General features: G+C 40.9%; 1 protein-coding gene across 2 annotated transcripts in view; it reads left to right on the top strand.

Annotated features, from left to right (window-relative positions):
• LOC141084632 (cadherin-9-like) overlaps positions 1 to 24,464 on the top strand; it is a 453,456-nt gene that overhangs the window by 207,032 nt on the left and 221,960 nt on the right. Inside the window, exon 4 of one of the 2 annotated variants that reach the window (XM_073569458.1) lies at positions 3,739 to 3,858. The exons of the other annotated variant lie outside the window; for it this stretch is intronic. Coding sequence (XP_073425559.1) covers positions 3,739 to 3,858 — 120 coding nt within the window. The remainder of the gene's footprint in view (positions 1 to 3,738; positions 3,859 to 24,464) is intronic. 2 annotated transcript variants of the gene reach the window in all.

Genomic DNA, 24,464 nt, shown 5'->3' with positions numbered 1-24,464 from the left:
CAACAAATGCACCACCAACACCACCACCATCAGGACCAGCTGGCAACCCCCGCCCACTTCCATGGCTTCTTCCACCATACTTCCTGATTTTTGTGAAAATATACCCAAAATACCACCAGCTATATGGTACTGTAAAACAAGGTAGAAGGTGTATATAGTATTGGTGAGAATATAAATCTCACTAGAGATTTGAGGACGCTGAACTAGTATCTAAGGCCCAGTAGAGATTACACCTCAATGTAACAGGCTGAAATTGGATGGTGTATGACAAGGTGGAGGGTGTTGTGAGTTCATTCTCTGGTTCACCAGTTGTGAGTTCCCCTTCTGGACTCCCTCTGGTGGTGATGGGAGGTGGTGCGGCTGGTTTGATCGGTGTAGATCTGCCAACTGAGAATGAGGATGACGATTGGATCTCAGGATTCTCAGATTAGATTTAAGACAGCCAACGCCCTATTCAGTTGCTGGTGATTCCTTCTGGCTTGTCAGCTCTTGGTTTTCAGCTCTGTTCCAGTCATCTAAAGCTAAGTTTTTCTGCTAATGTTAACACTTGATTTTGTTGGTCTATTCAGTTTTTTGTGTGGTCTGCCAGCCCCAGCTGGAGGCTGAGCTGAATTTCCACTTTTATCTATCAGTATTTTGCCAATTGGCTTTTTGTCCCTTACTAGTTCGGTCTCTTTTTGCTCGGTCTCAGAATATTTCAGAGTGCTGATATAGTGGGAGAAGTCTAGTGACTTCAGGGTTAATTTTGCTATCAGAATTGTTGGACATTATTTTTGTAGGGTTTTTTGCAGGTTGCAGACAATGTCTTCCCTTTCCTTTCCTGTCTAGTTAGTTTTGGCCCTATCATTTGCTCAGCCTATTTTCCTGCCTGTGTTTGTGCCTTCATCTTGTTTCACCGTCAATACATGTGTGGGGGCTATCTATTCCTTTGGGGTCTGCTCTGGGGCAGTTAGTTTTCCCTTTCCTTGCTTTAGGCTTATGTAGTCCTCTGGCCGTGACGAGGCGTCTAGGTTCATCGTAGGCACGCTCCACGGCTACTGCTAGTTGTGTGGTAAGATCAGGGATCTGCAACCTGCATAGTTACCAACCACTCTGGTTTTCTGTGGCTTAGCTTGTTTTGCTTTTTTCTCCTCGGTGACCCATTCATAACAGGTGGGTGTATATAGTATTGATGAGAAATTGGATCTCACTAGAGGACGCTGAACTAGTATCTCAGGGCCAGTAGAGATTACACCTCAATGTAACAGGGCGGAAATTGGATGGTGTATGACAAGGAGGAGGGTGTATATAGTATTGGTAAGAATTTGAATCTCACTAGAGATTTGAGGATGCTGAACTAGTATCTCAGGCCCAGTAGAGATTACACCTCAATGTAACAGGCTGAAATTGGATGGTGTATGACAAGGCGGAGGGTGTATATAGTATTGGAGAGAATTTGAATCTCACTAGAGATTTGAGGATGCTGAACTAGTATCTCAGGGCCAGTAGAGATTACACCTCAATGTAACAGGCTGAAATTGGATGGTGTATGACAAGGTGGAGGGAGTATATAGTATTGGTGAGAATTTGAATCTCACTAGAGATTTGAGGACACTGAAGTAGTATCTCAGGGCCAGTAGTGATTACACCTCAATGTAAAAGGCTGAAATTGGATGGTGTATGACAAGGTGGAGGGTGTATATAGTATTGGTGAGAATTTGAATCTCACTAGAGGTTTAAGGGCACTGAACTAGTATTTCAGGGCCAGTAGAGATTACACCTCAATGTAACAGGCTGAAATTGGATGGTGTATGACAAGGTGGAGGGTGTATATAGTATTGATGAGAATTTGAATCTCACTTGAGATTTGAGGACGCTGACAATGATGCTCTCAGTCCAAGTATGGACACAGGCAGCCTAATAAGCATGACTGCTGCACACAAAGGGGTGGAAAAATGAACGCTTGGTAGCTGTGCAGAAAAGAGGAAGAAAAGTATTTTTGCTTTTAAAAAAGCAGTTTGCACAGCAGTGTGCAAACAGCAATGCAGCTATCAGGGAGCCTTATAAGACAGCCTAATAACAAACAGAGCTGATGCACAAAAATATAGCCTCCCCTGTCACTGCACACAAAGTGTTGTGTTGTACAGTGGAAATCGCTAACAGCTGAAGCAGTTTTTTGGTTCTTCTTCCCTGCCTAGCGCTCTCCCTTATTCTGAATCAGCAGCAGCAACCTCTCCCTAATGCTAAGATCGGCTGAAGTAAAATGGCGGTCGGCGTGCACGCCCTTTTATAGCCCCTGTGACGCCACACAAAGCCAGCCAATCACTTGCATGCCCTTCTCAAAGATGGTGGTGACCGATGCCTATGTCATCGCATTGCCCACAGTGTGCATCCTCCATCATTGGCTGAAAAAGGGCGCTGGAAGCATCATTTGAAACTCAACTTTGGCGCTCTGGTCGCCGACCTCGTGGCCGACCTCACGCTTCGTTTCATGAAACCCCACTTCAGCGAAAGTCACCGAGTTTTGAATTTGACAGACCCATATCGCTCAACTCTAGTCACAATGCAACATAGTGAACATCATGTCAGCCTTTTGATAACCATGCAATGACAGTCAGGGTTTATACTGACATCCTTCTGATATTCTTTTTACAAAGCATAGATTGGGAGCTCCTTCCTCCTTTTATCAAAGTCCTTAAAAGATGAGGGCACAGTATCATTTAGGCTGTGTGCCCACGTTGCATTTTTTTAAGCGTTTTTGAAGTGTTTGTGCCGGATCAGATGCTTCAGAAACGCTTAAAATAAGCATGCCATTAATTTTAATGCATTTTGGCCTTTTTGTGCCAGTTGATGCGTTTTTTTCAGCATAGGAAATGCTTAGTGGCTAAAAACGCAGCATGCTCATTATTTTCCGCTTCAGTCTGTGTTTTTAGCTGTTTCCTATGAGTCCAGAAGACGCGCAGAAAAAACGCATAAAAAACGAGCGTTTTTTGTGCAAAAAACACTCAAACGCATGGAAAAAAACACGCGTTTTCCGGGAAGAAGTCCGGTTTTGTATCAGGTTTTAAATGCTAATGTGGGCACATAACCTGAATGGGGTAAACTGCTGAGATTGGTACTATCTTAGATCCAAGCCATTGTAATAGGGGCCCTAATAAGCATAAATTTTTAAAGAGCAAATCTGGATTATTCAAAGCAATTTTGATGTCATAAATCTCACTTCTTATTAGATAAATTAGGCTAAACTGATTTTGTCTTAACACGCTAACTTGCTCATATTCTGTCATAATATTCATTGAAAAAAATTATGAAAGCAGTTTTCTCATCTGGAAAGGGTAAAAATGCAAAGTGCATATGAAAACAAGAATGTAGAAACTTTTAGTTTTATATTTTACATCTTGTTGCTTATGTTATGGGCCACCAATGTAATATCTCAGTGGTGGCAAATATCTAAGACAAGAAAGGCAGCATGCAATCTCTTTGAAATTAGTGTGCTCTGATGTTGGGGGGTTTTGCCTCTGCACTTGTCCAAAGCTGCAGACGCAAATATAACTCTGCTTGCAGCATTGAAGAGCGCAGAGTTCAGACCAATGGTTCAACCATGCTGCTGGTCCTAATTGTCCATCATCAAGAGAGCATGCCCTCAGCAAGCAGGAAGTGGGGGTGGTGAACGTCTGAAGATAGAAGATGAGAATAACTCTTTATTTATTTTTCAAATCAGTGTTATACTATTATCCCCGTATTATTTTTATTTTGCAGGCACCTCAGTCATTCAGGTAACTGCCATGGATGCAGATGATCCATTATATGGAAATAGTGCTAGGATAGTATACAGTATTCTTCAAGGACAACCATATTTCTCAATTGATCCAGAAACAGGTAAGTACAAAAATTAAGCTATTTTACCTGATTTGCAATTTTGCAAATATTATCTCCATCATATCTAAAAGGAGTTGTCCAACCTTGGGTATACATCTGCAATCACTCTATTTGATTGCAAACTTGTGAATGCACACAGTGCATGAACTGCACTCTGAGGTTTCTCCGGTGCGGGACCTGAGAATGGGTGAGCATGTGACCACAAGTATGCGATTTGCAAACTTCTGACCACATTATCATGTGCCAGGATCACTCAATATACAGGTGCTCTGAATGTCATAAAAAAGTTAATTTATTTCAGTTCAATACAAAAAGTGAAACCCATGTATTATATAGGGTAATTACAAACTCATCTATTTCAAGTGTTTATTACTGTTAATGTTGTTGATTATGGCTTACAGCAAATGAAAACCAAAAAGTTATTATCTCAGTAAATTAGCATAATTAACAAAAACACCTGCAAAGGCTTCCTAAGCATTTAAAAAGGTCCCTTAGTCTGTTTCAGAAGGCTCCACAATCATGGGGAAGACTGCTTACTTGACAGATGTCCAGAAGGCAGTCATTTACACACTCTACAAGGAGGGTAAACCACAAATGGTCATTGCTAAATAAGCTAGCTGTTCACAGAGTGCTGTATCCAAGTGTAGTAATGGAAAATTGAGTGGGAGGAAAAAGTGTGGTAGAAAAAGGTGCACAAGCGTAGTCCGAAATATACCCGAGGTATACTCTGGCCTAGGCCACTTTAAACCCAGGTTATTTAACACCCCCAGGGTATATTCTAGCCTGGAGGGGTATAATGTGGCCAATGCCAGAATATACCACGGGGTATACTTTGGCCTAGGCCACTTTAACTCAGGGCATAGTCTGAGATGGGATATATTCTGGCTTGTTACACCGGGATAATCACAGCCTTGAAAGGTAACTTCAATTCTCAGAGTGACAGGAGGGTCTGGGAGTATAAATTTATGACAACCTTTGACACACTCAGTTCAGGAATGAAAGTGTTGCATGGATTTATGTCTTCTTACATCAATTAAGGAATTTGCACTTCAGACCTTCTGGGGACATTACACAACACTGAACCAGACCCCAATCAGAGGGCAATAAAACTTTCACACTCCTTATCTATGAACTGTTCCAATATTTAGGTTTATCCCTCTCCCATAATGACAATTCTGCTTCACGTCACTTGTCGTATCTATTGCGTTATTTCTGTGCTGTTTTGTGTATAAATATGTGATTCTTCAGATGTTGTATTAGTCTAGCCTGATGAAGAGACCTGAGTAATCTCGAAAGCTTGCAATTTTTTGCCATTTTTTCAGCTAGCCATTAAAAGGTATCCACCACTGAGGACTCTCAATTCTAAATATTATAACATTTTTTGCACACTCATATTGATTCTTAGAGTATTTCCCATTCCTCATCCCCACTATCTTTAACAATTAGCTTGCTGTGAAAACTAAACTAATGGACTCGTTTCAGTGGGATTCATCCTATCATGAGAGAGCTTTAGAATATTCTCAATTATTTTTCAGTAAGTCTCCATATTCCCCTACTATCTCACAGTTTACTTTTGTTCCGCAATCTCCAGGATTAGTTCACACCTCATTTTGAACCTACAAAAGTATCCAAGAATACATTTCCCTAAGAACTAGTCCACTGTATAGATGTACAGTTAGATATGCTAATCATTAGCTGTTATTGTAGAAAAATATATACAGCTCTGGCAAAAGTTAAGAGACCACTGCAGTTTTATAAAAATCAGCTTCTCTACATGTCTGAAAGCCATTCCATTCCAGTATCATTTGAATTCCAACCAGAGTACACCTCATTTTACTTAATGTGCTTCTGATTAGGTGATCACCTGAACCAAATCTTATTTAGCAAAGGAAAATATTAAAAAAAAAACTTGTTGTGGTGTGAACAATCCTCTTGCAATATGACAAGCTGGATAGCAAAACAAGTGCTAGTAATATCCCAAAAGTGATAGGAATGAAAAAAATAACTTTTAACCATGCCAAAGGAGTTGAAAAGAAAAGTTTTGAAAAAGAATAACTCAATTCTGGCTTTACTAACAGAGGGATACAGTGAGTGTCATGTTGCCCCCATCCCTAAAATTTTGAAGATGGTGGTCCATTACAACAAGGTCAAGCAACAGACATTGGAGACAACAAAGCTACAGACCAGCAGAGGGTGAAAATGACTCTCCACTGACGGGGATGACCATCATCTTATTCAAATGTCACTCAGCAATAGCAGGATGACATCAAGGGACCTACAAAAAATGGCAAATGGCAGCTGGGGTGAAGAGCATGGCAAGAAAAGTTCATAACAAGCTCCTAGAGGCAGGGCTAAAGTCATGTAAAGCTAGGAAAAAGCCTTTTTAAATGAGAAGCAAAAGAAAGCCAGGCTGAAGTTTGTCAAAGACCATAAGGATTGGACCATAGAGGACTGGAGTAAGGTAATCTTCTCTGATGAGTCTAATTTTCAGCTTTGCCCAACACCTGGTCATCTAATGGGTAGACAGAGACCTGGAGAGGCGTGCAAGCCACAATGTCTTGGTGAAAGATCGGTGATGATCTGGGGATGCTTCAGCAAGGCTGGAATTGGTCAGGCTAATCATTGCAAAGGACTTATGAATCAAGCCGCATGCAAGGTTATCCAGGAAAAGCAGTTAATTCCTTCTGCTCAGGCAATGTTCCCCAACTCTGAGGACTGGTTTTTCCAGCAGGACAATGTGCCATGCCACACAGCTAGGTCAATCAATTTGTGGATGAAGGACCACCACATCAATTCTCTGTCATGGCCAGCCCAATCTCCAGAACTGAACCCTATTGAAAACCTCTGGAATGTAATGAAGAGGAAAATGGATTGTCACAAGACCTCAAACAAAGAAAAACTGCTTAAATGTTTGTACCAGGAGTGGCATAAGGTCACCCAAAAGCAATGTGAAAGACAGGGACAGGTGGATGCATGAAAGCTGTGATTAAAAATCATGGTTATTCCACAAAATATTGATTTCTGAACTCTTCCTGAGTTAAAACATTAGTTTTGTAGTTTCTAAATGATTATGAACTTGTTTTCTTAGCATTATTTGAGGCCTGCCCAAGCACTGATTTTGTTTTGTTGTTATTTTGACCATTTCTCATTTTCTGAAAATAAATATAAAATTTAGTGCTTGGAAATTAGAAGACATGTTGCCAGTAGTTTGTAGAATAAAAGAGCAATTTACATTTTACTCAAAATATACATATAAAGAGAAATATCAGACAAACTGAAAATTTTGCAGTGGTCTCTTAATTTTTACCTGAGCTGTATGTATTGCAAAGTTGCTCTGCATATTGTAATAAAATGTAGGAGATTTATTTTTTTTAAGTAAAAAATGTGCATATTGATGTATTCTAGATAAAGATGAGCAAATCACTTTGAGATAAATTTAGTAATGTTCAAATTTAGAAAATTCACTGAACCCAGCAAATTTGAACAATATGTAATTTGATTTGAGCGAATTGAGAAAAAGTCCCAACCTCATTTTAGACAATGAAGATGACTTTATTAGTCGAAGAAGATATCCATGAACTTGGGCATGACTGAGTGGACTTCTCAGTTTTGCCTTGCAGCTGTCATGTCATATTCTATTAGCCATCATAAAATATTGCACATACTTTCCTAGCCTCTATAAAATTAAGTCAAGGAATGCTCTGTAGTAACCAATTGAGGGTGAACCTACTGAGAGGATGTGGCAGCTTACAGCACAGCAATAGAAATAGTGAGCCAAAATATCTCTGAACAAATTGTACAGTTGGTGTGTGACAAAATAGTGGGAACACTGGTTACAATTACAATCCATTAACCCATAGACATGTATGTGGAGATCACTTAGATATTACTGAAGCACTGTTTGGGTTAAAGAGGTTGAAAAGGCTTGTATACAATTCTAAGTGACCTTTTCAGGGCAATTGAATACATACAATTCTTGGTAAATTTATTTAGGAAAACGCCCTAAAATTAGCTAATTCAATTTTCAAAACATTTGATCATCTCTAAGACTTGACCAGTTTATACCAAAAGAGCAACCTTTTGCTACACACTGAAATGTTTGGATTTATGGGCACATTGAGTACATACAATGCATCAAGGAGTATTTACAACGCTTACATCTGATGTCTAAAATAATAATATGAGTAAGAAAAATAGTGGTCACCAATTAATATGATAAGAAATAAACCCCCCATGATGAAGCTGCTTTAGTGCAGCGACATGTGTTGGGCAGAGCAGGTATGTGGATTTGATACATACATGTTACATTTTTGAGCAGTTTGTATTGCACTTTTTTGGTGCCAGTTCATATTATCTAGTAAGATGCATTGGACACTAATATGTTATACTCTGGTTAGGATGCATTACATTCCTAAGTGCTAGCATCTTTGGTATAATTTATTTATTTGCATACTTGTTCTGGCTACTGGTATTTTGCTTCCACCTTCTGTTCAAAAAATATTGCTGCCCATCAGGTTTAATTTACTTTCCCTTTCACTTCTAGTATGACGCCGGCATCTGACCATATATATATTAGATTGAATATGTGATGCTCATTTGATCTAGTGGAAGTCTATTGCATAGATTATTTCTTGCCTGATGGTATGATTTACTATACCATGTTTAACATTATATCAGCAACATAGGCTGTAATTCGCCCAGCACCCCTTGTTTTATGCGGTTATGGATGTGCCACATTTCATTGGCCCCTTCCCATTCCTTTTTGTACCTGTCAATTGTCTTTTGTAGTGCAACAATAAAATATTTATATTTTATTTTTTCTTCTGGACTTTTTGTCTTGTTTTTGGAGCTTTGCTCACGGTTGCTATATATATTTGCAATTAGTCCATATTTTTCTCCATTTTGCCAGCTGATATTATTATCAACATATTAATGTATCACTTTAATTGTTATGCTGACAATGGTCATTGGCATTCTAATATACTCTTTGATTGTGAGTAGAGAGCGTTTCAGAACAGAGACGAGAGATGGTGAGGCTAATTAGGGCATCATCGACGCTCACCATCTTGGTGGAGTCCTCAAAGTTTTGTACAATGGTACATATGTATGACATCCATGTCCTCTCCTGATGTGTAGAGTCTGAACTGAATACAAATGACCTTGTTGATGCTTGTAGTCAACAACTGCCCTCTTTTGCTCACCAATCTTTCCCAACATCTGCAGTGTAGAGTTCCAATGCATGGGGACATCACAGACCAGTCGTTGAGCCATAAGCTGCAAATGCTGCTGAAGCACAACAAGGATGGCAGAAGCTGTAACTGACTTTCTAAAATGGGCACACAGATCGCGTACTTTAACAAGCAGATCCGGCAGCTCTTGGTAGGTCTTGAGAAACCATTGAACCACGAGGTCAACAACATGGGTCTGGCATGGTACGTATGTGAGCTCGTCTCACGTCAGAGCCGCCACCAGGTTCCGGCCATTGCGATACATGACCATGCCTGGCTGTAGATTCAGCGGTTTCAGCCACAGATCTGCCTGCTCTTTCAGAGCTGTCCACAACTCTCCCATTAACTGCATTGTTGAGGGCAACATTTCAAGCGCAAGCTGTTGAAAAATGTGGGAATTTAGTAGTGTGGCTTGTGGGGTGTGTTGGCTGCATATTTACGCTAGCTTTCCAAGGACTGGGGTTTGGACAACTGAACACTGCGCTGGAACAAGGATGTGGATGTGCTTGCTGATGGTGCTAGCTGAGTTTGTGCAACGACAGCTCATAATTCTTCCATGGTCAATACATGAATGACATTATGATCACTGCACAAAGCTTGTAAGTCCTTTCAGAATTAATATATACATATAGATTTTCCTCCAGGTGGATGTGTGCCTTATAGCCTGTAATTTGGGAAGGTAATCTAAAGCATCACATATGCACAGAATTTAGTTTTCTACATTATAGCAATCCTAACAGTCAATATCCACCACTTTAACTAGCCTTGCCACATGACTTACAACATCCCTAGGCTTCCTATCTGAAGAGTCTATTTAAATATTACAATTCCTAGAGGAACATTGCATTGCATATAAGGCTCCTTGCACGACTTGGCTGTCTTGACTAATACAAAATTACTTAACTGAAATATATGCATTATGTGGTCTGATTCGCATTGCAGTTAGTGAAACCTTTTACAATGAATACATGGTTCAAGGTGTTTTTCAATTTTTTACAATTTAATCAAAGTTAGAGTAGTTACTTAGACTTCCTCGCATGCTTCTGTACAACCACCCAGTCTTCATTCTTTAATAAATGAAATTCCATCAAGTCATACTTTGAATTATATGGAATAAAAAACATGGCAATAAAATTATGACATTGTCTATTGTAGAGACTAACATATATATAGGTATTTTAACTGTTGAGGGAAATAACCTGTCTTATAATCTCATAGGGAGAAAGCACTGTCTTTCTGCTGGGATTGGTTCTGAATGAATATAATGCAATTGGCAGATACTCAGTCCACAGCTTCCTTGCTTGTGTAGCTATTTTCTGAATTTTTTACCTCTGTATTCCATTCAGTCTTTCAACTTTCTACTGCTCTAATGAGAACCATATTGAGGTAATTTTTACCACCAAATGTGCACCATAACAACAATTGCCAAGAAACAATGTCAGAATTTTAGGGTTTTCTTTCACAATTTCTCCCAACTTGGATTTTTTTTTTATAGTTTCCTGTATACTGTGGTATAATGAATGAGGTCAATGTAAAAAACAAGCTCTCATTTGGCTATGTAGACAGAAAAATAAAAAAGTTATGTCTCTGGGAAGAAGGTGTGGAAAAAACAAAATGAAGAAAAAAAATAAAAAACATCTGCATTGTGATGGGGGTAAATATTTTGCAGCTATGCCATACTAGTCCAGGCAATACTACTTTTCAACACACTGTATATTGTATTGTTTTTTCCTTGCACACATTCATACGGATCGTTCGGAGAAAACATTATTTCTGCTTCAACCTGCCCGACAATTTTAAAATGCGATTCTTCCTAACTCAAGGCTTATAAAAATGTTTATTCTTCTTAACTACTTGAACCACACATATTTCCCACACTTCCCCCTGTAGCCTTTTTGCTGACCTTAATAGCTATTGCTTTTAATAATGCCAAGCTACTGAATTAATTTAGGAAAAAGATATTTCCTTACGCTATCAGACGTGAAACCATTTTTCTCCACCTTAAAAAGCCTGCACATATACACTGCCTTCAGCCACAGCCTCACCTATTACCTTAACTACATTTATATGCCAGCTGTATCCTGAACTTGTCGGATTATATTTTTTTGTTTGGCCTTAGTCTCACCTCCTTATATGTTTTGCTCAATTTGTACATACCATATGTAAAGGCAAATAAATATACATAGAAAATAAATGTAAATGCAGGCTGATTTATGTGCATTAAGTATTGTACTTTGTTGTCCAGGAGGTTTTCGATATGTGAGAAAAATTAATGTTTTCTTAATCTTTTTTTAATCTTCTGTAAATTGAAAAAATAAAGCAATAAATACACGTTTGCCCATAAAACAGCACTGCTAATATTTTAAAATAAAAAAATATATAGTATTGTGCAAAATCATTTGGCAAGTGTGTAAAAATGCTGCAAGATAGGAATTCTTTTAACCCCTTTCTGTCATGTGACGTACTATCCCGTCCATGTGCCCTGGAACATAATTCCCAAGGACGGGATAGTACTTCATAGCGATCAGCGGCGCCCATCGGGGGGAGCGCCGCTGATCGCGGCCAGGTGTCAGCTGATTATCAAAGCTGACACCCGACACTATGTGTCAGGGGCAGACCACCCCCAGCACATTAACCCCTGGACCCCTGGCACACTGTGATGAAACATGATCGCAGTGTACCGGGGGCATAGGAGAGAAGCACGCAGGGAGGGGGCTCTCTCCGTGCTTCCCTGCGACCCTCGGATCGACGCAATGTGCTTCGTCGCTCTGAGGGTCTCCTCTCTGCAGGCCCCCGGATCCAATATGGCCACGGGGTCCTTCAGGGGCCTGTAGAGAGGCGGCTTCCACAGTGCCTGCTGAGAGAAGGCACGAGGAAGCCCGCAGCAGGGCCTGTCAGATTGCTGATCTGACAGAGTGCTGTCCAAACTGTCAGATCAGAGATCTGACACCTTATAGTGATGTCCCCACCTGGGACAATATAATAAAGTAAAAAAAAAAATAAGTGTAAAAATGATTTAGAACAATTCCCCAAATAAATAAAAAAAAAAAATTCCCCAATAAATTCTTTTTTTGTAAATAAAAAAACGATAAAAATGCACATATTTAGTATCGCCGCGTCTGTAAAACCCGCCCTTTAAAGCTGTCCCACTAGTTAACTCCTTTAGTTTTCCCTTTAAAAAAAGCGAAGCAATGCTTTATCATCATATCGCCGAACAAAAAGTGCAATAAAGCGTGATCAAAAAGACTGATGTAAATAACCATGGTACCGCTGAAAGCGTCATCTTGTCCCACAAAAAACAAGCCACCATACAGCATCATCAGCGAAAAAATAAAAAAGTTATAGCTCACAGAATAAAGCGATGCAAAAATAATTATTTTTTATATAAAATTGTTTTCATTGCATAAAAGCGACAAAACGTAAAAAAAGACATAAATGAGGTATCGCTGTAATCATACTGACCCAAAGAATAAAACTGTTTTATCAATTTTACCACATGTGGAAACGCACCCCCCAATAGAAATTCATGAAATGCTGGTTTTTGTTCATTCTGCGTCCCAAAAATCGGAGTAAAAAGCGATCAAAAAATGTTATGTGCCCGAAAATAGTACCAATGAAAAAGGCAACTCGTCCCGCAAAAAATAAGACCTCACATGACTGTGGGTCAAAATATGGAAAAATTATAGCTCTCAAAATGTGGTGATGCAAAAACTTTTTTTTACAATAAATTTAGCGTGTGACAGCTGCCAAACATAAAAACCTGCTAAAAATAGTAAATCAACCCCCCTTTTATCACCCCCTTAGTTAAGGAAGAATAATAAAATTAAAAAATGTATTTATTTCCATTTTCCCATTAGGCTTAGGACTAGGGTTAGGGCTAGGGATAGGGTTAGGGCTAGGGTAAGGCTGTGTGCACACAATGCGGATTCTGCTGTGGATTTTTCCACGCAGATTTGGCTAAATCCGCAGGTCAGATGACCTGCGTTTTACCTGCGGATTTAGTGTGGATTAGCCTGCGGTTTTCCCGTGTTTTGACACTTGATATAGGAGCAGGTGTCAAACCGCTGCGGATTCCACACAAAGAAGTCACATGCTGCGGATTTAAAACTGCAGCAAATCTGTGAAAAAAATCCACAGCATGTGCACTACATTTTTCATTTTCCATTGAATATAAATATACTGTACAACGCATCAGAAACTGCTGCAGATCTGCAAGGCCAAATCCGCAACGTGTGCACACACCCTTAGAGTTAGGGCTAGGGTTAGGGCTGAGATTAGGTTTAGGGGTGTGTTGGGGTTAGGGTTGAAGTTAGAATTGGTGGGTTTACGCTGTTTGGGCACATCAGGGGCTCTCTATACACAACATGGTGTCTGATCTCAATTCCAGCCAATTCTGCATTCAAAAAGTCAAACGGTGCTCCTTCCCTTCCAAGCTCTGCCATGTGCCCAAACAGTGGTTTACCCCCACATATGGGGTATCAGCCTACTCAGGACAAATTGCACAACAAATTTTGGGGACCAATTTCTCCTGATATCCTTGGGAAAATAAAAAATTGGGGGCAAAAACATCATTTTTTGGAAAAAATATGATTTTCTATGTTTATGGCTCTACGTTATAAACTTCTGTGAAGCATTTGGGGGTTCAAAGTGATAACCACACATTTAGATAAGTTCCTTGGGGGGTATAGTTTCCAAAATGGGGTCACATGTGGGGGGGTTTCACAGTTTAGGCACATCAGGGGCTCTCCAAAGGCAACATAACACCCACAGACCATTCCATCAAAGTCTGCTTCCAAAACGTCACTACTTCCCTTCCAAGCCCCGACGTGTGCCCATACAGTAGTTTTCTCCCACATATGGGGTATCAGCATACTCAGGACAAATTGGACAACAACTTTTGGGGTCCAATTTCTCCTGTTACCCTTTGGAAAATAAAAATTGGGGGTGAAAAGATCATTTTTGTGGAAAAAATATGATTTTTATTTGTACAGCTGTACGTTATAAACTTCTCATGTACATCACCATGGAACCAATGGTGCATTATAAATAAATAATAATAATAATAATAATAATAATAATAATAATAATAATAATAACTTCTGTGAAGCCCTTGGGGGGTTGAAAGTTCTCACCACATATCTAAATAAGTTCCTGGGGGGGTCTAGTTTCCAAAATGGGATCACTTGTGGGGGGTTTCCACTGTTTAGGCACATCAGGGGTTCTCCAAATGTGACATGGCGTCCGATCTGAATTCCAGCCAATTTTGCGCTGAAAAAGTCAAACGGCGCTCCTCCCTTCTGAGCTCTGCCATGTGCCAAAACAGTGGTTCCCCCCACATATCAGGTATCAGCGTACTCAGGACAAATTGTACAATAACTTTTGAAGTCCAATTTCTCCTGTTACCCTTGGTAAAATAAAAAAAATTGGACCTGAAATAATTTTTTTGTGAAAAAAAGTTAAATGTTCATTTTTTTTAAACATTCAAAAAATTCCAGTGAAGCACTTGAAGGATTAATAAACTTCTTGAATGTGGTTTTAAGCACCATGAGGGGTGCAGTTTTTAGAATGGTGTCACTTTGGGGTATTTTCTATCGTATAGACTCCTCAAATTGACTTCAAATGTGATGTGATCCCTAAAAATAAAATGGTGTTGTAAAAATGAGAAATCGCTGGTCAACTTTGAACCCTTATAACTTCCTAATAAAAAAAAAATTTGGTTCTCAAATTGTGCTGATGTAAGGTAAACATGTGGGAAATGTTATTTATTAAGTTTGTGTGCCAGATATCTGTGCATAAAAATTCAAAGTTGGAAAATTGCGAAATTTTCAAAATTTTCGGCAAATTTCCGTTTTTTTCACAAATAAACGCAAGTTATATGAATAAAATTTTACCATTAACATAAAGTACAATATGTCACGAGTAAACAACGTCAGAATCACCGGGATCCATGGAAGCATTCCAGAGTTATTACCTCATAAAGGGACAGTGGTCAGAATTGTAAAAATTGGCCCGGTCATTAACGTGCAAACCACCCTTGGGGGTTAAGGTGTTAAATATCAAAATATTTATAGTTTATTTTTATAAATTAGCAAAATGCAAAGTGAATAAGTAATAGCGAAATTTATATCAAATCAACATTTTGCGTGAGCATACTTTCCAGTCAAAATAGCATCAAAGTATCACCTCTTCTGGGGATGTTTGCACACCGAGTTTAAAGGAATTTGGCTTGTAGGTTATTAAAAACAAACTGGAGAACTAGCCACAGATCTTCTGTGGATGTAGGTTTTGTGCAAATCCTTCTGTCTCCTCATGTAATTCTGCAAATAATTGATGATGTTGACATCAGGGCATAGTAGGTGCAATATCATCATTTCCAGGACTCCTAATACTGAAGTCATTTCTTAATGACATGACATGAATGCAAGGGATCACTGTCTGGCTGCAGAATAATTTTGAAACCAATCTGATGCCTCTCTGATGATAATGCTTGATGGACATTATGGATGAGTATCCACATGTAGTTGTCAAAATCGAGGACACAATGAAAGCAACAATGGTGAACTCCTTAGACAAGGTGGTCGGCCAATGAAACATCTTGCAGCAGATAAAGGACACATTATGCTTACTTCTCTTCATAATGGAAGATGCCCAGCTGTTATGATTGAGTCACCAAGGAGGAAAAAAAAAACAAAACACAAGCTCAGCCCAGAAAATCAAAGAGGTTGGAAACTAGCGGATTGCAGACCCCTGATCCCAACACACAACTAACAGTAGCCGTGGAGTGTTCCTACGGTGATCCTAGACACCTCGTCACAGCCGGAGATCTACACAAGCCTAAAGATAGAAAAGAGAAAAACTGACTGCCCCAGAGCAGACCCAAAAGCAATAGGTAGCCCCCAACATATAATGACGGTGAAGCAAGATGAAAACACTAACACAGATAGAAAGATAGGTTGAGCAAACGATGGGGCCCAAGCTAACTAAAAAGGACAGGACAGAAAAGCTGCTGTCTGCAATCCGAGAAAACCCTGCCAAAAAATACTACCAACACAACTGATAAGCAAAAAGGACCCTGAAGTCACTAGACTTCAAACCCTATATCAGCACTCAGAATATTCTGGAAGCAGAGCAAAAGAGAACACTGATCAAGGAAAAATAATCCAGCACACCCCTGGCCGGGGATGGCTGAACTCAAAAAACAAGGTAAACAAAACCAAAACTAATAAGTTCAATAGCAGAGCAAAACTTTATCTTTGGGAAGCAGGAATCAGACTGGTCTCCAAGAATCCAGCAGAGAAATCACCAGCGACTCAGAAGGGCGTCGGCTGCCTTATATCCAGTCTGTAGTTCCCGTTACCCAGTCACCATCCACCTGATCAGGTGTTTGGTTTCTTTCATCCAAATCATCCTCAGTACCTTCCTTCACCAGAAGAGGGAGATCCTCGGACACAAAAGATGAATGAACAGATGAGCTCACAACACCCAGCAGTGCCATCAGATCAGATCTGACAGTAACAAATTGAACCCAGCAACACCTATCTAGTTTTTGAATAAGTCTGTCCTGAAGTGGTCTTCATGGAAGAATTGCAGAAAGCAACCCATATCTGTGACATGGAAAGAAGTCAAATTGACTTGACTGTTCACAAACACATAGGAACCAGAGTGTGGGAAAATGGCAGCAGGAGCTCAGGTCTGATGAGATAAAATCTGAACTATATGGCTGTTACAGAAGGCATTTTGTTTGCAAAAGGGTTGTTAAGTGGTTCAATAATGAATGTCTGGAGACAACAGTTACGGATTAAGGAAGTTTCTTGCAAGCTTAGGGCTGTATATTACCAAGTGTAGTTGGGAGTTTTGTGAAGATTAATGGAATTTTTCATGATGAGAAAGACATTTATCCATCATGTAACACCACTAGTGAGGCATCTATTTGGCTCCATATGCATTCTGCACCAGGGCAATCACTATAACCATGCAGCCATTGTAATTAAGAACAATCTTCAAAACAAAGGGTCCTTGAAGTGAAGACATCCCCTTAATAGCATTGACTCTGTTTGGGATTACATGAAGAAACAGAATGATTTGCACAAGCCTACTTTATCATAAGGTCTATGGTTAGTTCTCCAAAACTATGCCAGATTCCTTCAAAAGCTGTGTGCAAATGCACCCCGAAGAACTGATTTTTTTAATGCTGTTTTGAAAGGAGAGCGTGGTTACACCAAATATTGATTTCATATAGATTTATAATTTGTTTAGTCACTTCGTATTTTATTAATTGATAACAATCAGCTATTAAGCTTTCTATTTTTTAAAGCATTCTTACTTTGCAGAATTTTTCCCACATCTGTCCAAAACATTTGTACTGTACTGTATTTCCTAAAGGTTTTCTAATAGAATAAAAATAAATACAAATCCTCCTTATGTTTCATACACCGTATAAAGTATATGAGACACAATGAGACTGAAATGTAAATTCTGTATATAATAATGATTACTCTCACTTCCCATGTTTTTTGTAAACCTATACCCCTTTTTGTTTGTTTTACTTTGAGAGTGGGAGGTCTGCTGCCTGGTATGGCATAAAACCTGTGCTACATGTCCTGTGACAATCACTGTCTCCCTATGTCGCTACCCTCCATGGCAGGTTGGCGTTCTGGCACTAAGAAATTGAACTCCAGGATACCCCTTCTCTCTTTTCAATAGTTATAGTTTTTATGTGTTTTTGGAGATCAAATTCTAAATAACTAGTTACAGGCGGAGACACCAGAATTATAGGCTGCTGGTCTAAGCCACTTTCTTTTTCATATACTATATAAAATTTCATGTAAAATTGCTTAGGATTGATGCAAAAAATGTTAGAACAATTACAGTTTATATAGATAAATATAGCTAAACAATACATGAAAAAGTTTGTATGCCTAAACACTTCAAAATACTCTATTCTAATTTTTAAACTTGTGAAATTTATTATTTTATTTCTTAATGACCATTAATGGATAAAATGATTCTTAGCAGATGTTTGATCTTGCTTGGTAATGAAAATATCTGCTACTGTGATCTTCTGAAAACAGCCATGTCTATACAAAAAAAATGAAGCAGCATGAACATAAAAAATATCCATGCTTCTTTTGTAACTGCCAGGATCAGATATAACTCAGATCTTTGCACAGACACAGATTCCAAGATCATATGGATTAATTGTATGTTCAATTTGATTCCACAGCAGTAAACCTTCAACTGGTCAGCTTAATATTTACTAAAGAGATTGTCCCCTTTCTGAATTTTTTTCTCGAAATTCCATTAGTAGTAAAAAGCCCTGAGTCTCCACTGCTGCCCATTACAGTAGTTACATGAATGTGCTGTCATCTTGACAGCATGGCAAGCAATCACTGAGCTGAATTATTGTCTGCAGCGCTGACATCATTAACCCCTTAATGACTTAAGACATATTATGTCCACCATAGACCCTAGGTTAGGTAAAAATAGTAAATTAAAAAAAAGGAATTTATTTCCATTTTTCCATTAGGATAGAGCTGAGCTACGGCTAGAGTTGGGGCTAGGGCTAGGGTTAGGGTTGGTGCTAGGGTTAGGGTTGAGGAGAGAGCTACTATTAGGGTTGGGCTAGGGTTAGGAATGGGGTTAGGGTTGGGCTAGGGTTAGGGTTGTAGTTAGGGTTATGATTAGGGTTAGGATTAGGGTTAGAGGTGTGTTAGGGTTAGGATTGTAGACAGGGTAATAGTTAGGGTGGGGATTAGGGTTAGGGATGTCTTGAGGTTATGGTTTAAGTTAAATTTGGGCGTTGCCATTGTTTAGATATATCAAGGGGTCTCCAAATGCGACATGTTGCACACCATTGATTCCAGCCAATTTTGCATTTAAAAAGTGAAATGGTGCTCCCTCCCTTCCTGCCATGTGCCCAAATAGTAGCTTTCCCCCACATACGGGGTATCAGCGTACTCAGGAGAAACTGCACAACAAATGTTGTGGTTCATTTTCTCATGATACACTTGTGAAAATAAAAAAAAATTGTTACAAAGTAAATTTTTTGTGAAAAAAGTAAAATGTTAATTTTTTCCTTCCACATTGATTTAGTCTCATGAAGCACTTGAAGGGTTAATAAACTTCTTGAATGTGGTTTTGTGCACCTTGAGGAGTGCAATTTTTAGAATGGTGTCACTTTTGGGTATTTTCTGTTATATTGACCCACAAACTCACTTCAAATGTGAGGTGGTCTCTAACAATATGGCTTTGTAAATTTTATTGGAAAAATGAGAAATTGCTGGAAAACTTTTAACACTTACAGTATAATGTCTTAACAAAAAACAAAATGTTTCCAAAACTGTGCTGATGTAAATTTGATAAGTGGAAAATTATATTTATTAACTATTTTGTGTGACACCACAATCTGATTGAAAAGTATAAAAAATAAAAGTTTGAAAATTGCAAAATGTTCCAAATTTTTGCCAAATTTCAGTTTTTTCATAAATACAAGTTATATCGAAGAAATTTTACCACTAACATGAAGTACAATATGTCGCGACAAAACAATCTCAGAATCAGAATGATCTATTGCTTAAATCAAATGTTTATGGAATTTTTTTAATGATTGACATTATTTTTTCATCATATGACAATTTTTATTATAAATTTTTTTTAGTAAACTTGCAATTTTCACAGTGAACCTTTGGGCATCTTAGACTCATACTTCCGGAACGACCCTGCCCTCCCTTTACAATGAACTTTGCATATGCTCATTGGATGAATAAATGTAAAAGAGTTCATTGTTCAATGTAAAAAAGTTTGTGCATTGTGGATAATATCCATGTGTTTTTCCCTGAAACAACAGGAAGGAACACTATAAAAAATGATCCGTGGCTAGTCTGAAAACTGCAATATTTTTATTTTATATGTAAACACAGATTGTGACTTCAACAAAAAAGTTACAAAAAATACACTGAACACAGAAAACTGATTTATCTAATTGATAATATCCTGATGATACGGTAACTTCCCTCTACTTATTTGTGCAGACAAAAATGGACTTATTTGTTAATTACTTACACATGTGGTCAAAATTGTTATTACCCCTTGTTTAATGACAGGAAAACCCACAATGGTGACATAAATAACTTGAATCAGAAGTATCAAAGTAATAATAAATCAAAAATCTATGTTAATGAACAAATGAAAGTCAGACATTGCTTTTCAACCATGCTTCCACAGAATTTTTTAACACAATAAAACTCATGAAATAGGCCTGGACAGAAATGATGGTACCCCTGAAGATAATGTGACAAAAGGGACATGTTAAATCAAGGTGTGTCCACTAATTAGCATCACAGGTGTCTACAATCTTGGAATCAGTGAGTGGGCCTGTATAGAGGGATACAGATACTCACTGTGCTGTTTGGTGACATGGTGTGTATCACACTCAACATGGGCCAGAGGAAGCAAAGGAAAGAATTGTCTCAGAGGAGATTAGAAAGAAAATTGTAGACTAACATGTTAAAGGTAAAATTTATAAGACCATCTGTTAGGTATCGGGATTCTCCTGCTACACAGGATAGATCCCAAGCATTGCCTGGTGCTGTGGTCTCTCATTCTTGCCCAGCCACTGCTAGTGCTGCTCAGCACAGATGTCAGTCCCAGGGTCTTGCTCAGTCTTGAGGTATTCGTCTGGTTACTGCTGGCTCTCTAGCCAAGTGTATGGTAACCAGTGATATGCAGGTGCAACCAGATGCTTTGTAGCCTAAAGCCAGAGTTCATCACACTGAGCATGTCCGTGAGGTGGCAATCTGCTCATTGGTGGTCAGGCGGAGGCTGCTCCAATGAGGTGTGAGCTCCGGATTGGCCCGCGGTCTCAACTGACTGGGCATGAGCGTTTTGGGTGGAGTCTAGTGTATAAAAGGCTTCCAGCGGCATACATGGGTGCACTAGTATCACTTATGTGTGGTGTATGTGAGTGGATACTCTACCACTCTGTTTGCACGTGTCGTGCCATACACCGAGAGTACTGTCCTAGGCAGGTAGGGTTAGTACTGGGTAATTTCCCTTGGCTTAGCATATAATTATTCATGTGTGCGGTTAGCACAGTTGAGTTACAGAGCAAGTCCAACCCTCAGGCTACATCTCTCTGGGAAAGCAACAGGGTCTTGCAACTAGAGTCACTTGTATTCTTTCTTTGGCTCAGCATCTTTCTCCTTCTTGTGTGCGGTTAGCACAGTTGAGTCACAGAGCAAGTCCAATCCATGTGCTTCTTCCCCTGTGATGTTTAACAGGGTTTAAAGCATTGTTTATTTTCTTCAGTACCACTCTATGCAGTAATTGAGCTGCGCACTCTGAGTTCTGCTCACACTGTGTGATGTTGATGGCTTGCAGGGGATTTCTGAACTAGTTCTCAATTCAGCTGGAGCTACTGGCCTTACATTTCCCATCTGAGTGGACCAAGGTGGGATTTGTGGTGTCATTGTTGGACAGGGTGTTGGAGTGGGCTACGCCACTATGAGAGCATAATGACCCTGTGATCCAGAGTGCCTTGCATTTTCTGAGTGCTCTGAAACCGTTCTTTTTGGGACCTTGGGTTACCCATAGCGCTGCACTCCAACTCTTAGAGTTAACCTAGGGCTCATCCACGGCCAGCCAGTTTTCCATCCAATTCCATATTTTAGCCTCTGAGCTGGAGTGGTCAGATAAGATGTTGATCCCCATATTCTGGAGAGGTCTTGCTGATAAAGGATGCTTTGGCCACTAGGGAGATTCCATCTACAATGGAGGACTTAATATCCCTGTCTGCTTGCATCGATCTTTGACATGCTGAATGAAGATTAGAGCAAGTCCTTTGTAGACAAAGGATTCGATTATCCCCAAACTTTGCCAATCCTTGGGAATCGCCAGCTCAGACAAGTGAGCCAGTGGAGTCCATGGAGAAGTCTCAGGCGGAATCGAAATCTCTTTCCGTATGTCCACAGCAGACCTTCTTTGTGTTATGGACGGCGGAACGCACCAAATATAAAATAGAAGGCGCGTTCGCCGCCCGGGGTCCACCGTGCGGTAGGTGACAAGACCGCTGCTGAACAATGGCAGATGCACCTAATAAGTGCGGTACTGCGCTCGGGTTAACGTCACCCGAACGCTAAGAGCGGCTCTGTTCTGGCACAGAGTCGCGAGGGAAAAGTAATACAAAGACGCGGGCCCTGTTAGTGTCACAGAGGCCTGCGTGTGGCGTCGCAGCCGTGAACACCAGTAGCTGTGGTTAGTGCAGCGCAGCGGCAGGTAAAGCCACAGGAGTCGGCGACGAGACACGGGTGCCAACGGACGCTAGTGTAGGCGTGGAGCACTTGGTGTGTAGCTTGCCACAAACTGAGACTGACTATCCAACTCACTGTCACCATTCGTATTAACCAAGGGAGGGGATCATAATGAGTCAGTCACCAGTCCATACATCCATCACCATACACACACATAATATTATGCTACACTAGCGCATCGCCGAGCTGCCCTGCGGGCTTTTTATAGCGATGCGCTTCCGGGACCTTCCATTAGCCTGGGAAGGAACAATCAGATCCGACGCAGGACCTGAGCATGTGACCCCTGCTCTCCAGTGAGAGGTCAAATTGCGGGCGTGCCCAGTAGCACAGCATGAGGACTTAGCCTCAGGAGCAGTTCCCTGCAGAGCAGGTTGCGCTGCCATTGCTGCACCAGAGGTGCCAGCAACAACCAGGCTGTCAGAGCGAGTCTGAGCAGCAAGCTTGGCTCGCCGTGTTTGTGAAGCAACACCCTGAGCGGTCGAGGAAGAATGGGAGACTGCAGGATGTCTGGCTCTGGATTCCCGCTGTGCAGCGCCAGGAATCCGACACTTAACATTATCCCCCCTCCCAGGGCCCCCCTCTGAGCCTCACTGCGCTCAAAGGCCGCCTTCAGGAGCGGTGCATGAATATTTTCCACCAGGTCCGAGCCTCGGGACCATGACCCTTCCAGTCCACCAAATAAAACTTTTTGCCACAGACAAACCTGCGCCCCACGATGGCGTTAACCTCAAACTCGTCAGATAAGCCTGATGACCCGGTGGATGGCTCAGAAAACCGGAGCATGTGAACTGGTTTGAGGAGGGACACATGAAACACGTCCGAAATGGCCAAATGTGGAGGAAGAGCGAGACGGTAGACCACTGAACTAAGTCGCTCGAGGACCTTGAATGGTCCAATGTATCGCGGTGCGAACTTGGGTGACTCGACCCGCAGTTTAATGTTCCGGGTGGAGAGCCACACCATGTCGCCAGGGGAGAAGCTTGGCGCGGGTCACCGATGCGTGTCGGCGGACGCCCTCATCCTTTCTTTAGATGCCCGGATAGCATCCTGAGTGCGATCCCAAATGTCCCGGGCTTCCACTGCCCAGTCTGCCACCCTGGAGTCAGTGGAGGACACCGGCATTGGGACAGGGACACGTGGGTGTTGACCATAATTTAGGAGAAAAGGCGTCTGACCAGTGGAATCGGCCACCGCATTGTTTAGGGCAAATTCAGCCCAAGGTAACAAGGATGCCCAGTCATCCTGCCTGGCAGAGACAAAATGCCGTAGATAGGTGACCAAGGTCTGATTGGCCCTTTCGACTAGGCCATTCGTCTCGGGATGGTAGGCGGAAGACAGATTTAGCTCGATGCTGAGTAAGCTGCAGAGCTCCCTCCAAAATCGAGTCGCGAACTGGGGACCTCGGTCACTTACGATTTTATTCGGCATGCAATGTAAACGGAATACATGCTTAATGAACAGGACAGCCAGACCTCGAGCGGAAGGCAGGCGTGCGAGTGGCACCAGATGTACCATTTTGGAAAAATGGTCGGTAACCACCCAGATGACTGTACTGCCACTGGACTTGGGCAGGCTAACTATAAAGTCCATGCCAACCATCTCCCATGGTCTATCCGCTACTGGCAGGGGAAACAAGAGCCCCGCCGGCCTCTGTCTAGAGGGCCTGTTCCGGGCACACGAGACATATGCTTGCACGTATGCCTTGATGTCTCGAGCCATATGTGGCCACCAATATGACCTTGCCAGGAGTTCGGTGGTCCGTTTATTACCAAAATGGCCACCTAGCCTGGAGGAATGTGCCCAGGCTAGAACCTCCGGCCGTAGCCCAGGGGGCACCAAGGTCTTGCCTGGCGGTACTGACTCGAGAGCGATAGGAGCCACGGTCGTAAAACTCTCCGGAGGGAGAATTAACCGAGGCTCGGCTTCTCCTTCCTCCGCTGAAACCACCGAGCGTGAAAGAGCATCTGCACGGACGTTCTCTCCGGAGAGGTAGTGCAGGGTGAAGCGGAAGCGGAAGAAGAGCGACCACCTGGCCTGACGGGAATTCAGACGTTGGGCCGTCTGAAGGTAG

Source organism: Dendrobates tinctorius, unplaced genomic scaffold, assembly GCF_039654945.1.
Source record: "Dendrobates tinctorius isolate UK_male_01 unplaced genomic scaffold, ASM3965494v1 ptg000025l, whole genome shotgun sequence".
Lineage (NCBI taxonomy): Eukaryota > Metazoa > Chordata > Amphibia > Anura > Dendrobatidae > Dendrobates > Dendrobates tinctorius.
Note: the sequence above shows the minus strand (reverse complement) of the source record. Positions and strands in the feature narration are given on the sequence as shown.